Source organism: Megascapheus bottae, chromosome 2 (assembly GCF_031878675.1).
Source record: "Megascapheus bottae isolate mThoBot1 chromosome 2, mThoBot2.hap1, whole genome shotgun sequence".
Lineage (NCBI taxonomy): Eukaryota > Metazoa > Chordata > Mammalia > Rodentia > Geomyidae > Megascapheus > Megascapheus bottae.
Window position 1 is genome coordinate 64,846,281 of NC_143510.1, and position 17,882 is coordinate 64,864,162.

Genomic DNA, 17,882 nt, shown 5'->3' on the forward strand with positions numbered 1-17,882 from the left:
TACCCAGAGTGAGGTAGTGATAGCCACTACTCAGTGACCAGCAACAGAGTCCAATACTAATGTGGCAGTGTTCCCTAGACTACTCAGCCATGAGCAGTCTACGTGATATGAAGGGCAGCATTTCTTTCTTATTGGAATAGGCTCCCTCTGGAAATGGACTTGCCTTTTCTGGATGTAATTCTTCTATCACAACTAGGATCTACGGGGTTAAAGAATGCCTTATCTATCATTTTGTTATTACACAATAGAACCTCAATTCACAGCAAGGAAGTAGAGCAATGTGCCACGCTTATGGAATTCATTGGTCTTACATGATCCCAGGTCTTTGTAAGTAGATATTTTGTAGAATGATGGGTCATTTTGATATTAATTGATATCATCAACTAGGTAAGAGCAGCTGGTAGGGCTGAGTCAAGGTTCACCCATTCTCCAAAAATATTTCCTAACTTACCAATCCCAGAATCAAAATTTAAAACCCAGGAATCAAGGAGATGTACATAGAGGCAACATTACTCTAACGCTTCGTGGCCTACTAGTGCAAAGATTTTTTTTTCTGTTCCATAAAACTCTGATGGCCTGGAACTAATGGAAGAAATACTTCTGCCCGAAGACAAGAGTTCAGACTATTTTCCAGTCACTTTGGACTCTCTAAGCCTCTGACTCAAAAGCCAAAGAAGAAAGAGCCTTGTACTGCTAGCAAGGGGAAAAATTTCCTATGGTCCTGACTACCAAAGGGAAATTGTCTAGAACATAGGAAATTTTAAGGTGTCTCACTATCTTTACAACTAGTATGGTCAATGGAAAGTAGAGCACCCCAGTCCGGGCAGGAGACCCATGGGTCAGATCCTTCATGTGTGAAGGTTTGTGTCATTCCACATAGTAAGGAACCACAATCAAGCTTGCTGAATGCTGGTAAAAGGGATGTATAACAGGAGAACATGTGGAAGGAAACTACAAAACCCAGCTTTGATCCTGTGATCAACCATGAGGAAGTAGATAAAGGGAGTTTTTCCTCTGTATGACTGTTTGAGCAGGATTATTAGTCTCCTTTTGCCCTTGGCCTGGAACTTAGATCACTAGTACTGGCTCTGACTTTTTCCTTCTTATTTACTTAAGTATGTGTTCAATGTGTGTGGATAAAATACCTTTATTTTCTTTGTTTTTGAGTTCCTTATCATACAATATGACATTCAATGACTGTATATAAGATTATTATTAATTTCATGCCACAACATTTAAATCAGATATTAAAGAGATAAATAATCATCTTTTGAGATTTTGTCTGGAGAAGAGTTTGGTGTATTTTCAAATGAAGACCCATTGTTCAGTCAACTACATGAATATGTACACAGTATCTGTCCAGAGCTGGGTTCCACAATAGAGGGCTGATCTACAAATGCTCCTTATGTGAAATGACATAACATCTACACATGACCTATACATACCTTCCCTTAAACTTCTGGCATCTCTGGATCATGTCTTTTCTTTTTTTCTTTTTGCCAGTCCTGGTGCCTAGACACTGTCCTTGGGCTTTCTCAAGGCTAGCACTCTACCACTTGGGCCACAGAGTCACTTCTGGCATTTTCTGTGTATGTGATACCAAGGAATCGAACGTGGGGCTTCGTGCATACTGGGAAAATACTCTACCATTAGGCCAGCTCCATCTAGCTCCCAGGCTCATCTGGCTCATTTTGGTTCCTAGAAAATGCTATATAAATAACTGCTGTGCTATGTTGTTTAGGGAATAACAAAGAAAAGTCTGTGCATGTTTGGTATTAAGGCAATTTTTTCCCAAGTATCTTCAGTCGCTAGTCAGTCAAGTTTGTTGATGTGGAACCTGCAGGGTTTTCTAGTCAGAATTATGATCTTCTTATTGTCCTGATTTGGAGACTGAGTATAGGATGCTTCTGGCTGTGAAGGTAAAAGGTGACATCTAATGATAAGTTTTACTGGTTTATTGGAGTAGATCAGAAATCTGATTATGCATTATTTCTAGAAAAGTTGAACATTTGACTCAGTAGACTAGGTAAAGCAGATGTCCCTTCTCCCTTTGGGTGGACCTCATCCAATATGTTGACTGATTGAATGGAGCATTATAAAAAATGAAGACTTCATTCAGTTGAAGATGAATATCAATCTTCTCCTGCCATTGAACTAGCTCTTAACTTACCACAACTTACTACTGGCTCTGAACTTGAATTACCCTTGAATTTGAACTGCCTTTGACTTTAAACTGACTGAACTGGAATTGGAATGACAGCATCAACTGTCTCTTTCTCAGGTCTTCTGATGTGGACTAGAATTTAAAGCAAAAACTTCTAACTTCCAAGTCTTCAAACTTAAACAGGTAATACACCTCTAGTTTTTCTAAGTATGTAGCTCACAGTTTAGCAGATTAAGATCCTTGACACTCTAATTCCACAAGCCAAATTCCTACTATAAATCTTTTTAATAATTAATGTATATGTACAACTTGTTGTCTTCCCCGCTCTCCACCACATCTGGAAAACCCTGACTGATGCGATACCATTCTAAATTACTGTGTATCAAACAATGGAATATTATTTAGTGCTAAAGGAAATCCCCTTGCAGGTATGAAGAGATATGGAGAAACATTAATTGTATATTACTAAGTGAAAAAAAACAGCTTTTAAAACTAAAAACTATAATTTTGACTACCGGACATCCTAGAAAAAAAAGTCCAAACTACAAAGACAGTAAAAAGATAAACATTGAGAGTTAAGAAGACAGATAAACTGAACAAAACGAGTCTCTTTAGAAGAGTGGAAGTAGTGTAGATGATATTACAATATCTACAAATCACTGCCAAGTTTTTAAAGCCCATAGAAATTAGGACACCTACAAGTCAACTCTACTGTAGACAGTGATAATGTTGTGTCATCGTAGGCTCACAGATCCATCCATTATAATTGATGTACCACTGGGGATTAAGATGCTCACAGAGTAGAAAGCAATCGGTACATAGAAATTCTATCTTCTGCTTAGTGTTACTGTTAAGTTACAACTTAAAAAATGAATCATTCAATAGAGAAGATTATATTCTCTGAAGACACTAAGATGAAAATTGCATTCTTCCATCATAAATCACTTTGGAAATATAGGGCATAAAAATGATTAACCAAATGAATAAAACAATACTAATTTGTTGAATCATTTAACTTTTAGAAAATATTGAAAATATCCCACATCTAAATAAAAGAAGTGTTCAAAACAGAGTTGAATTTGGCAATGAAAATTAGAAGACTGTGAGACTATTTTTCCAATAAGTAAAAAAAAAATCAACCAAATTAATTCAGCGGTAAACATTTTCAAGCAAGTATGTTGTAAATCCTCTAAAACTGTTATTCTGTAACAAGTTGTGGACATTTTCTTTGTCTTTGGATGGTAAGTTGACTATACCTCGTCTGTTTGTCTATCTTGTGATTATTTCAAAGAAAAAATTAATGTTTTAACTTTTCATCCATTACTATTTAATTTTGATTTTATAAATAAACTCTAATAGAAATTATCATCTATTAAAATGGATCCCTTTACCTTCTTCTGTATTTTTTCTTTACACAATAAATTCTGCATCTTAATATCATTATTAAAAACATTCTATAGTAATCTTGTTTGGATACATTCTCTTTTCTAAGCTTGCTTCTTAATAGCCAAAACTGAACATGATTATAGATAGAAAAATACTTCAGATAAATCATAGAGAGCATTTTTTCCTTTTTAAAAATTTAATCTCTCTCCTTCCACTAGATAATGGTATCATAGAAATCACAGTGTAAATCTGTACATATCTTTACAGTATAGGTGGAATGACAGCTATGTGTAGTGTGACTGTAACAGAGGCTCATCACTTAAAGTTGTGACAGGAGATTTTTCAATGATGAAGCATTTATAAGAGGCTCAGCAAGTATTTTCAAAATTAGAATCTGTGGCAAAGTTGATCATAGGTGACAAAAATGTAAATGAAGATTTGTGCCTCTTTGATCCTAACTTTTATACCAATAGAAAGAAAAAAAAATATTTGCTACCAGAATTATAATGGTTAAATTGGAAATCAGGCATACTGAATACATACATATTGACTATAATAATCATGAATCATTTTAAATTTCATGATTTTGGGAGATAACTTGGCAAGCAAAACAAGGAGGGAAAACACTGGCTGTCTACCTAAAACTGAATGATTGTAAGACTTATGTACCTTTTAAAATCCTTCCATTCAAAACTCTATGTTAGGTGTAAGTGTCTGATAAGGTACCAAAAAGTATAAAAATAGCAAAGCTATTGAAAACTAATATGAAGAAAGGAGCCAAGAAAAAAAGACTATGAATAATTTAATCAGATAGGATTCAAGTTTGTCCCCAGCTCATTTGCCTTTTATTCTTCATTTCAATTAGTTACATGTTGGTCAGTTCTCACCAAGGTTATGCATGCACCTTGAAATGTTCACAAAAGGTCCACAATATGGGGGTTCATAATTAGTTTATATGTTATATTCAGAATCCCAGGGGAACTAATATATTCTGGAAATACTGATAAGCAATATGAAAAATTCTAATACAGTTTGAACCACGACGAGTACAAGCTTCATTTGCCACAAAACTCACAAAAAATTAATTGAAGAATATATCTGTTATGCAAAATATACATCTTAGGATATACTCTGATTAATATTTCACTATATACTGACATTATTTCTTGGTCATTTATTAAAAAAATACTCTTACTGCCAGAATTTTATATGTCTTAATATTTATAATTGAGGTAACAATGACAGAAAGGCTTAAACTATGAAGACTACTGGTGACATTCTTTGAAACTATAACAAATTTCCAGAACCACACAAATTAGATGACTAAAAACAGGCTGGCTTTGTGATAAATAGAAAAACAACTTTACAGAAATGACAAGTTGATAAATAAGCAGTTAGTAAGAGAATGGTACAGTCAATGTTGCTAGCACTTATGGATAAAAGTAGAAACAAGAACAACTAAAACAGGTCTAGTACATCCGTATCACTGCTTTGTCTAATTCACAGCACAACCGCCAGTGGGCCCAGTAATGTGAAGAAGCCTGAGGCTCACTTGAAACTCAGAGATCATGAGGAGTTTGCCTTCCCTTGATGGAAGGTGACCAAAGGAGTGGACCATGCACATGTGTTGGCATGTACAGTTGTTTGCCGACACTGGTCAGTCTAAGAGCATCAGGCTCACATGGGAAGCACCACACCAGCTCCAGCCACAGTTCCACTGCAAGTTTAGATGCTTCATGAAGATCAGGGAACAACCTCGGTCACATCAGGGCACAGTCAGTATCAGCAGCAGCGGCGGCAGTTGTTTCTGGTAAAAATCCTTGGCGTGGTTGCATTCCACTGTCCGTTTTTCAGCCACCAAAAAGAATCCATGATAAATTCTGTGCAACACTGGAGTCCATAACAGCAGCACCCTAGTAACTCCTCTACTAGAAACCTGTGTATAAGCAGAACATTCTCTGTGTGTGGTGTTATCAGAAGTATCACAGTATCTCTAAATAGCAGGGGTGTGTGTATGTGTGTGCGTGTGTGTGCCTGGGTAAATACATCACTGTGTAAATCTCCTACATGCAGCTCATGCTCTAGGACTTGGGACTGTACAGTAATACATCATTTTTTTGACTCATCATAAAAATGGCAATTGTCAGTCCTACCCAAAATCGAACAAGAAAATGAGCATTAAGAATGAGTTAACAATATCAAGGATTGAAAATGCCTTGAGGCATTATTCCTCAATGTATATTATGGCATTATACTTCCCTCACACACTCACTATGACAGATTCACTATTATTATTGCATTTGGGAGGGATGTGTATGCAAACAGACTTTCTACCACGCAGACTCAATCTGACTCTCCAGTGGTTTCGCTGGAGTGTGGTGAAGAATGCTAGTTGCTAGGCAGTGGAGACTGACACTACAGTAGGCAATCAAGTGCAATGGTGAAATGACTGCTTAAATCCTACTTATCCAAAAAAGTCACAGTGCCGATTAACTTAGGTATCTACAGGGTGTCACTAATTTATACGCAAAGCAGAGAGGCTGCTTAAAATAGCAGAGGCTACATAGGGCAGGAGGTGTTAGGGTTTCAGTACTAAAGTCTTAAACATGATATCAAGGCATTTCTAGACTTCATGAAGATAATGAAGACAAATGGTACATCCAGTTAAGACAGAGCTAAGACAGACAGACGGAAATGACATACAGGACAAAGCACCTGATTAAACACTGCCCGATAATCCGATGAGTCCTTTGATTCAGAACTTTAAGGCTAATCAAAAAAGCCTCCTGTGAACACAAGTGACCTTTGGTCTTTGCACAAAAATAATGATAAATAAAACAAGAGGGTTTAAAAAAAAAGAAAGCCAAAAGAGCTTTGGGTTAATATTTGGCACTCTGCTTCTGAAAATAATGACAAACACTGGGGTTAAAAAAAAAAAAAAAAAACCTGTAGTACCAAGCAGTAATTCCTGGCTAAAATGTGAAAGCCTGGCTGGGAGTCACCTTTCTCTCCATGTTTTGTGCCTTCCTTGAGTCATTTAGAGATCTGGCCTCAGCTTGCATGTAATCAGCAATGGCGATCTCTATGCAGTTATCTGTGTACAAATCACCAAAGACATTCAGAATTGCAATACAGTACTTTTTCAGCAAGGTAATTAAGGAAAGAAATTAAGGTATTTAAAACAAACACTTCTATCCAAGAATAAAGAAGGAAAAAATGTCAAGGAGAAAAATCACCACCCTCTTTACAGGACAATTCAATGAGCAAAACAGTTGATCAGTGCTTCCATATGGGCAGGGTGGTTCGATGTAAATACACAAGTCCTGAGTCCCTCAACTCTGCGACATTGCTTTCAGGTGACAGAAACACAATGGTCCACGCAAATGTGCCATCAAGAGGAGGTCCAGGACATCTTCAGAATGGTTTAGAGTCACAAGAAATGAAGTGGCTTGACATTTGGAAGCACGTTGTTGTAAGTTTATTTCCCTGAAGATGTGGTTATGTATTAGTGTACTAGCCATTATCTGACACTATCTGTCAATTTTATTTCCAAAGGAAAATTAGGGCAATTCATACGGAGAAGTATAGGAGTACTACTTTAGGCAACCTTGAAAGCCAGAATAAGATTTCTTAACTACTCAAGTAGCATTTCTGACTTCAATAGTAGTATCATGCAGGACTTACACTGTATTAATAGAGCCTGGAGTAGTGCTACATTTAATTATTTCCATTACAGGGTAAACAGTACTTGAATTGATATAATTTAGCCGACTGATGCAGTTGGGTTTACAAGATAGATGGGATGGGAGATCGAGAGCGCCTCAGAGGACAAGGAGAGTTGTAGGGTGAGGTGACTGGAGAAAGCCTCAGCGCATTGCCTGCCAAGCCCGCTATGTTGTTTAAGCTTCGAGATTTTTCGTATCCTTTTATGAAAAAATGCACAGACATCAGTTGAGTTCAACCAGAAAATGGACAAAGACAAACAGTTCCATGCAGGCTAATCAAAAGTACTATTTTTAAGCTCAAAGAAGAATCTGTTTACATAGAATTTAATATTGAAATAATTCACAATTGTAAAAATAATGAAACTCCTTGTAAGCTGACATTATCCAAAAATTAAGCCAGCGATCAGAAATTACAGCACAATTATTACTGCCAAATATATTTTTCCTGGACTATTATATACATATGTACCATTTTGCCTATGAAATATCAGAACTTTTAAGAATTAGGCAAAGCAACTTAAGTAAGATATGGCCTTTATATCACATTTCAGAATGTGTTGCTAAAAATGAAAATGGATATATTAACTATTTTTTCCATTTTCATTTTTTAATCATCAAAAAGTATGCATAAGCTTAAATAAGCAATCTTTTCTGAGTATATTTATTTTTCTGGCTTTGTATAGTTAAAAGAATGAATATTACAATAATGGGATTTGATGTCAATATCTAGGTGACATAAAATGGGATTCCCATTTCTAATCCTCTGGATAAAAACAAAAGTATTTGAAAAGGGAAGATCTAAGCAGATGCATAATTTCCCTGCAATAAACTTTGTTTACATGAGACCTTGGCCTGATGTTGTCTCTCTCCCTCACCTCCCCAGAAATTGAGAAAAAATTTACTACTAAGTCACTTTGTTTTACTAACTTTCATCCTAATCTATTGTTTATGCCTGAGATAGCCATGGATTTAGAGAATAAAATCAACCTCTCATACATTTTTAGCCCCTTGGTGTTCCTTAATGCTCAAACCAGATCACGGTTTGTAGGGATTTATATACCGAAGTGTTTCCATTGCAAACTATTAGAGACCGCTGAGCCATGTGGGGGCATTTGGTATAAACTCTGAAGTGACATGTGCGAACATCAGGACAACTGTTTACTGTAAGTGGTGCCAAGTTTGGAAATGAATGTATGGACAGCTGCACTGAAGAACTGTTATAGAGCAGGAAAGCGAACTTCCTTTGGGGCAAAGTTGAACACGTGCATACACCGCCAGTGAACGTCTTGTCTCCCTTAGACTGTAGCACACTGTGGTGCTAATTAGCCCAGAGTGCACTTGCTGATTGTGGAAGAAAAAGAAAGAAAAATGAGTCCTTTGTTAGTACTCATGTTCTTCCAAGCTACTTCTTTATTTCATTCAGTCTTTTCATAGCACTTGCAGGGAAGACGCCATTACTGACACTTTTGCTAGAAGCTAAGTGCCATCTTTGATTCTTGATAATATGGGAGGCTATGACAACTATGTATGTACATTGCAACAACTTTGTAATAAGATGAAGCTGGGCTTTTTTATAAAAGGGGAAAATTCTGCATATACTTATAGATGCATTAACTTTCAATAGATGACATCTTTTGACATTTTGTAGATGAACATTTATGCCATTCATTTACACTGATAAGGTTTTCTAGGATATGACTTCTACCAATTAAAAAACTGCTAATATTTTAATTAGTATTCTTTAATATCAAATACAGGAAATGGAATATCTTTCATTCCATGCTGGTAGTGAGTTAAGAGAAGGATGCCAAAGAATTTTAAATTTCATGAAGTTTATTTTTACAAACGTGCTTTCATATGTTTAGAAAGTTTGGTATTACTATTCTTCTCTAAGTGACTGAAAATACAACTCTGGGAATTATATAAAAAATATGTTATCCAATTGTAAAAATTGATTGTGTAACCTAAAGCAGTGAACTAGAAAAAAATTGATTAAGTCATTTGATTAAAGTGAAACCAGTGCATATGAGTAAACCAGAAGAGTTCCTAATACCAATAAACCAACATCATAAAATTATAACTTTGTCTGCCACCATCCCAAGGTATCTAAGGGAATCTCAGAAATTTAAAACCTCTTGAACAATTTTATATTTGTCCAATCAGTTATGTATAGAGATATTTTGGTAGCTATATTTTGATGGTAAATTATTTATCCATAATTATAGTGTTTCAAATAAATATTACTCATTTTCCTTATAGATTCTCTTGGTTTTTATGCCCGTACTTTCAATATTTATTAGGAGGATTTTTTAAGTTTAGTAACAAGTACATACTTAGTAAAAATTATATGTTATTCATATATTTCTTATTCCCTTTTTCTTATTCCTGTTTGATTTTGACTAGGAAATTTGATAAAAAAAATTTTTACTTACTCAAGGTTTTATTGGAATATAATTCATGATTTTAAATTAACATCAAATAAATATATTGGATTGGATATATTTTTTCAGATCCTGAGAAAACAAATTTCTTTGGGGCAATATTAGAACTTCTATCCATCCATGTACCATCTGAGAGAATGTACGTAATACATCTTCCTAACAGTACTGTAAAGCCTGGCACGGTGGCTCACACCTGTAATACTGGCTACTCAGGAGGCTGAGCTGAGGATTGCAGTTCAAAGCTGGCCTGGGCACTAAAAAGTCCAGAAAATGGGAAATGGTGCTGTGGCTCAAGGTACAGGGTGGTAGGTTTGAGCTGAAGAGCTCAGCAACAGCACCCAGGCCCAGAGTTCAAGTCCCACAACTGACCAAAAAAACAAAACCAAAACCAAAAAAACTACTGTATAAACAGAAAAGTAGATTGTACACATTTGGATTTTACTGAAGCGAAGTTTCAAGTGTTCTTAATATATGCCTACATATATTCACAACTGTATAAAAGCAAAATACAATGACAATCCAGAAAATTCATTTACAAAGAATGAGTTTTTAGGACTTTAGAATAAAGTCAGTAGAGGAACCAAATTGAAGGTAAATTTATTTTCTCATGGAAAATAAATGTTTAAATAGAATACAAGATAACCTACATAAAAGGAAAGAGGAAAGAAAATTAATTCTTGGAAGATAAGACAACTTAACAAATTAGAAGGCTTAGGAAACTTATTTACAAATGTTTCCTGGAGAAAAACAAAAAAATACACACAACTACAAGAGAAATAAAGAATGAAAAAAGAGATGATATGGCATAAAATGTCATGGATACATTTTCAAAGGTGTTTTCAGTGATGAAGAGAATTTTTGTTTGTGAAATAAAAATTGCATAAGTTTTCCATGCAAGCTAAATATCTTATTAATTGCTTTGCTCACGAAAATTTGCCAATATGCATACAGTAACAATATATTTATGTAATACTTAAAATTTTTCAAAATCTTTTCTCATCTATAAACTCTTTCAACAAATTAAAATTCATTCTAACATTGAAGAAAATATTCTAGTAAGGTTTTCTTCAATAAGTAACCATGGTAAAATTAGTGCATAAAATACTTTATTGCATGATGAACAAAATTTATTTAAATTGAATTACACACACTTGTATAAACATGCCTACACATTTTACTGAAGAATATATGTAGTTATACAGTAAGTTATGTGATGCACCTTGAAGTATATGTTCAATGTACTATATTATCACATAAGTATTACCTTTCTTTATGTACATATTTGCAAAAAACTAAAATAGGATATCAATTATGTTCATAAAACATTTTTAATTTTTCTAGCATGTGTGTAAATGTAAAAGAATAAACACATTCAATGATTAGAACACATTTTAATTTAAAAAAATAAATGGAGATGATAGAAATAGTTGCAGAACAGTATTTAAAATGATACCCACAGAAAAACAAAGGCCTTTAGTCCTCTCTTATGAGCCTCAAAGACACAGAAATAGGAGGCAACAGAAAATGCTCAGAAGAAATTAAACACAAGGGAAATATGAGAAATGAGATAAAATGTCAATGAAAGACAACACAATGAGTTTTAAGTTTAAAATGGCAAGGGATTATGTTGGGTGAAACTATAATGGAATAAAAATAAGCAATTATGCTTAAAATGTAGTTACACTAATACAAAAATTTTAAGATTTTTTTCATTCAAATTTAGCCAATTATTAGGGCTAGCTATTATAGATATCATATAGATATTCTGCTATATCTTTTTTTCTTTTTTAATAATTTTTTGTTGTAATTAATAGAAGGGTTACATTATATTCACCAGATAGAAGATGCTATCACATGCTATATCGTTTTTAAAAGGCACTTGGTCAACTACTTTAATTCATTTGATATTTATATGTCATCTTCTATGTTTCAAGAATACTGCAAGTCTGGTACAAATATGAATGAATTTAAAAGTTTTATTTTAAAAGTTTTTATTTTTACTACTACATGTGTATTTCTAACCATTTGCATAACCTTTCAAATGATTAAAATATAGATCTGCCTGAAGATCCTGTATCTTTGATAACATGAGACAGTCAGCTAAACCACTGAGAAATCTATTCAAATATTAGAGAAGAGACCTCAAGTGTGCATAGAATTTACTTTGAAAATAAAAATACCTGATAATTTATTTTATAGTCATTGATTGCTTATTCAATTTATTCCTATCTGTGATGAATGAGTTTTATTTTGCTATAGTAAAAAATTACTAAGTACATCAGAAAACAATTAGGTGAATAATTCAATATTTATATATTTCATTATATTTCTACCCATAGATAAATGAAAAAAGGGAAAGAAAAAGAAGAATGCCCTTCATATAGGACAACCTTTTATGACAGGCATTTTTCAGTGCTTTAAAAGGAAAGATGGGTTGGAGGGAGGAAGAAAATGATGAATGGGCATTTACATCACTCCACATAATTCTGGAACTTACTTCATTGTTAAGTCACCTGTTATGATCTGATTAAAGGCATGCCTACCTTTCCTGATACCTCCATCAGAAGCGCACGTGTAATCACCTGCCGTCAGAAGGAAACATGTTTCCCCTCTTCTGTTTTTGTCTCTGGTACTAGAGCGTCTGATGGGGAGCCTTTCTGGGGGTGATAATGGCGGCTCACTTCCTGTACTGTCGTCACCTGATAACACTGGTCACAGCACCACGCCATGGACAGACAGTGATGGATGAGGAAATGAGACAGGACAAAGAGTTTACACCAAATGCTCATAGTCCAGACACTCAATATACAACACACAATCATCACATCACAATAAGAAAAGGAGTTTCAGCCCTCATCACACACACATACACACACACAAATAAAACAAAATAAAATAAATTATGTGGAGCAAAATGGAAATGCACTGCAATGGAAAGAAGTACTCTTTGTAAAATTTTTATTGCTTTGCAGATTTTGCCTACTATTGACTTTTATATAAATACTATAAACTAAAAAGAATGAACTGGTAGCAATTACCAGTTTGCAATTACTAGTTTGCAATTACCTTACACTATATTACATGCTACTGAGAAAGCATGTTTAGGAATAATTAAAAGCAAAGCCTGTGTACAGAAAAAAAAAAGTCTCGAGCAAAGAAAAGTTTTTCAAGCAAATGCTAACTTTTATAATTGCCTAAGAGGCCCGCTTTTATTAGTTCCCTAAAAGTAAGTTTTATAAAGCCTTTACAAAAATAACCCTGAAGACTAAAAGCTACATATCCAGATATTGCATTTTGAAGCAGCACAGTATTTTTGAGCATACAGTGGAACTGATCAACTTCTCCAAATGCCCTTGAAATAACTGTGTACTTATGTACTCTTGCCAAAGATTTCTCCAATCCTGTCATTGCAACGTGTACCAGAAATGGGAGTATCATCCTTTTCCTTTCCCTTCCTCAAGGCTCTGTAGAGATACTCCGAGAGTAGTGTTTTGAGGGCAGCAACACAAACTAATTCCTCCTTTCATCAAGATAATTTTAGCTCTCAAGATGTTACTTGTGAAAGATACACATGAAACCCCCTAATATAATTTCCTAAATGAACTTAAGGACTCCTAAATGGGATTTTTTCACTCAAGCCATATCTTCCCCACTCCTTCTGCCTCTTAAATTGTATGGAACCAGTGCAGGTATGTTATCCACACCTGTCATCCAAGCTGTACGGGAGACATAGGCAATAGAAATATGGTCCAAGATTGTAAGGACTAAAAGTACTTCTGGAAGCTAAGGAGCTATGAAAATGACATCTGCCTTTTTGTTTCTTTGCTTCATTACTTTGTATTATTTCTAGATGGTATCTGTGACCACAAGTCATCTATATACAAGGAAAAGATTAAATACATGTAAATTTGGGGAAATACATATGCCTCAATTTTTCCTAGTAGGGAAAGTTATTTAAACTGCATGATTTTTGTTTCCCCTGAGTCAGATATAGAGACCATACTAGTGACCATTCTACTGGCATTCAGCATATCAACCTACAGTCAGCTTTAAAGTATTTGACAATGAAGAGGAATAGCTAATTTCAAGCAATAAATTGCCTAAAGCTCTGGAATATATACTTCATTGAAAAAACAAATCCACAGAAAAATACGTTTGGCATCCATTATCAGAAGCAAATCATACAAACCTAAAAAAAAAAAAACGGTGAGTTTTGATTCTATGATACAGATCTTGGTTATACTAAGAAAAGCTATTTTACAATTAAAAGGTAGCCAATATTGCAGAATATTACTAAGAAAGAATTTTGCTATTGAAATATTTATCTTCCATATCACCTCTTTGGTGTTCAGGCCTTTGATGTGCAAGCACCCGTTCTCCTTAAATAAGTGTTTCTTGGGGATCCGGTTGAGATACATTGCACCATGTGGCAGGAGTAAAACTGAGACAAACACATCAAGCCAAATGATATGGAGATCAACATTTGCAGAAGGAAGAATGGAAAGTAAATGGCCATACCATCACATTGTGCCAAGAAACAAAGGAACATCAGCACGGAAGCAACAGACAGGCAAAAAAAAAAAAAAAAAAAATTTGCACCATCAACAAAGGTCATTCCCACTATCAGAAAACTGTATAGGTTGGTCTTCCTGAGCCCACAGTCTATATATAATCACACACACACACACACACACACACACACACACACACACTTGTTATTTAAAATTAAGACCCCAATTCCATATGCGTATGAGGATAGCTGCCTCCTGTCTTAAGGGAGAAGACTGATGAAGTAATGGCAGAGGTGGATGCAGTAGTGAGGTATATTTAGAATTGTGCCTTACCTGATTTATTGTGTTCCAGAAGTCGATTGTCTTTGCCCAGACACATGTCACTCTGTGTGCTATTGCAGGCCGTATTCAATTCCGTCTTGCAGAAGGTCGGTGAGCTGGCCTGAGGTGCAGGAGGAATGTGCTTCTTTCTCTTTCTTGGAAGTTTCTGCTTGGCCATTGCCAAGGAGTAGTACATCCCAAAATTGTTGACAATGACAGGCACTGGCATGGCTATTGTCAATACTCCCGCCAGAGCACACAAGGCTCCCACTAGCATTCCTGACCAGGTCTGGGGGTACATGTCCCCATAACCTAAGGTAGTCATGGTCACTACAGCCCACCAGAACCCAATGGGAATGTTTTTGAACTGTGTGTGTTCACTAGCAGAGGGGTCATTGGGTTGAGCTCCTACTCTCTCCGCATAGTAGATCATGGTGGCAAATATCAAAACTCCTAGAGCCAGAAAGATAATCAGCAGCAAGAATTCGTTGGTACTAGCTCGGAGAGTGTGCCCCAGCACCCTCAAACCGACAAAATGGCGTGTGAGCTTGAAGATCCTCAGGATTCTCACAAACCTTACCACTCTGAGGAAGCCAAGTACATCCTTAGCAGCTTTGGAGGAGAGCCCACTCAGCCCCACCTCCAGGTAGAAGGGGAGGATGGCCACAAAGTCGATGATGTTCAAGAGGTTTTTGACGAACTCAAGTTTATTGGGTGAGAAAACAATACGCACTAAAAACTCAAAGGTAAACCACACCACACACACCCCTTCCACGTAGGTCAAGGCAGGATCCGTCTCGATTTCATATTGAGGAACAACGCTGGTGCCATTGGTGACTGGCTCTGTCTTGTTTTTAACAATGTTGAAAGCTTCGTGTGTTTCCAGGCAAAAGGTTGTGATGGAAACCAAGATGAAGAATAAAGAGGCAAAAGCAATGAACTGTAGAAAAAAAAGAAACAGAGTGATCTGAACCAGCATCTACTAGGATCCAAACCTAAGAGCACTGATTTTCTTCTGCACAGAAAGAACGACAGCGGATTTGGAGATGTCACTCAGGATGTTGGTCAAGGTCAAGGGAGAGTTCGCATGTAATATTAATCAGAGAATACATTTAACCTGTTTCAAGTGCTGTTTCCTCACTTACCCAGAGTCCAAGTTTTGCTTTATATTTGAAATTTGCTTGGAACTATGGCATAAGAAAATATAACCTGTGAAGAAAGCGTAACATTAGTCCAAAAATGTTTTTTTTTTAAAAAAAAACTATCTAGGGGAAAAAAATCAGACAATGTCTCCAAACACTGCTTGTGAGCCTAGAAATCTCCATAAATTAAATTAGTTTTTTTATCTATAAATATGAGCTACAATAGACATGTTGAATATCATGAGATACAACCATGGAGAAAGTATTAGAAGTACATACAAGTGAACTGGTATCAATGCAAGGTGGAACCTTGTCCAATAGAATAAATTGAGCCAGGAAAAGTAATGCAAAAAGATTTCAAAGTGTTAGTCATATTAAAAAGTAACACATGAAAGTGTTGCAATTTTTATTTGATTCCATTTCATTTCTTCTGTCAATACTGTATTGCTGCATATAAATATACTGATGTAGATTAATAAGTGTTCTGTAAGCATTGTATAGGCCTAACTATATCCAAACACTATTGATACAAGTTTGTATAACTTACCAATTCCTACCAATTCAAATACCAGTAACTCCTATTTCCAATTCAAAACAATCAAATTGAGAGAGCTTACATCACTTCTCTTAGTTCATATAGAATGAAACAGTAGAACTGGCAAGATTACTTCCAGATTCCATTTCCTTATCTTCTCAAATTCTCACATATAAAATAAGCTAATTTGTTACCACTCGCTTATCCTGGGAACATAGACTCATTTATATTCTTCATCTGAATATTTGAAACTAAGGTGCTTCAGGCATTGTTGTCTCAGTACTAGAGAATTTTGAAATGGGTGACAGATATCTAGAGCTCTTCCATAAATGCTTATATTTAGGGTGCTAAATGAACAGATTACTCTATTAAGTGTCTGAACAAGTATATCAGTTAGCAGAAAATGTCAGTCCAGTGAAGAAAGATATTTATTTGGAAAAAATAAAAGTTGTGCCCTAACATCGGTGACTCAACCTCTGAGAAGCTGAGCCATGAGAAAGGGAAGATGGAAACCACCTCCTTTTTTTTCAGTCTTCCATATAATATACAAGGTCTATACAAAAAGACTAGTTAGAACTGACTTTGTGAATTAATGAAGCACCCCAAATTAAGGAACAATTTTCTATGCACTGTGGTAGATAGCACATTGACTATATGCAGTTATATCACTGTAACCTGTCAGATTTTGAATTGCCTTTCCATCTATATCTTCCAACATCTTTATTATTGACCTTATCATCAGACCATTAATGCTCTTAAACATATTGTGAATTTCTCCATTCATTTTTTCCCTTTGTATAGGTAAGTACACAATATCTAATTAGCTCATTGGTAAAGACTTAATATCACTATGATGCTAAACACATTTAAAAATGACATCTTTTAGGGGAAGCAATAATTATCCTTGATGGATAAATTGCTTCTTAAATTAAGCTTAATTTGGAACCCATATTTGTTTCTAATTCCACTTAAAATCCCTCTTAGTTGAACCTTGTTAATATGTACCTACTCATTCTTCCCACCACACTCCCCTCAATCTCCAGTATTTCAGGCTACATGAACAGTTATAGTGTACAAATTCCATCTGTGGGGTAATTTGGGCATAAAACAATGGAACTTGCAATTTTCTTTTTACAACTCTCATGTTCTTCAGTCATTTTTCATCCAGTTCACTTTGCAGTCTCAAACTCCACCTACATTCAGGTGCCATTCATGTTACTTCTTTCCTTCCCAATATTTTGAGCTTCCCAAAGTTCTAGTGTGCCTGCCCACATCCAGGCAGGAAAAGTGATATGATGGTACATATTGGTGCTTGTTGACATAAAACACTAAAACCTTTCTTATATATTTTTCAACTATTTACTCATTCATGTCTTCATTCAACAAATATGTATGAGATGTCTCCATTTCACACAATAGGCTGTTTAACATCATAATCCCAACCTTTGATAAACTCACAATATCCTATGGATACAGACATGAAATATATTAATGAAACCAAAAAAGTTACTAAGTTTAACTAAAATGGAAATAAATAAAATAAAAATTACAATACCCTGAAATGATCAACATTAGACTAAACTTAGGCCATTACATGTATGGGAATGGGATATTATTAAAATTGGAAAATAAAGTATTTTAAGTAAAATTTCATTTT

General features: G+C 35.2%; 1 protein-coding gene across 6 annotated transcripts in view; it reads right to left on the minus strand.

Moving 5' to 3' along the window:
• Positions 1-5,684: 5,684 nt before the first annotated feature.
• Kcnc2 (potassium voltage-gated channel subfamily C member 2) overlaps positions 5,685-17,882 on the minus strand; it is a 145,589-nt gene continuing 133,391 nt past the window's right edge. For 2 of the 6 annotated variants that reach the window (XM_090328263.1, XM_090328264.1), the window contains exons 3-5: positions 14,561-15,488; positions 12,260-12,424; positions 5,685-7,473 (exon numbers count right to left, since the gene is read on the minus strand). In XM_090328263.1, the coding sequence (XP_090184389.1) occupies positions 7,337-7,473; positions 12,260-12,424; positions 14,561-15,488 (1,230 nt within the window). In that variant the 3' untranslated portion in view covers positions 5,685-7,336. The other 4 variants (XM_090328265.1, XM_090328266.1, XM_090328267.1 and 1 more) reach the window with 4 other exon arrangements.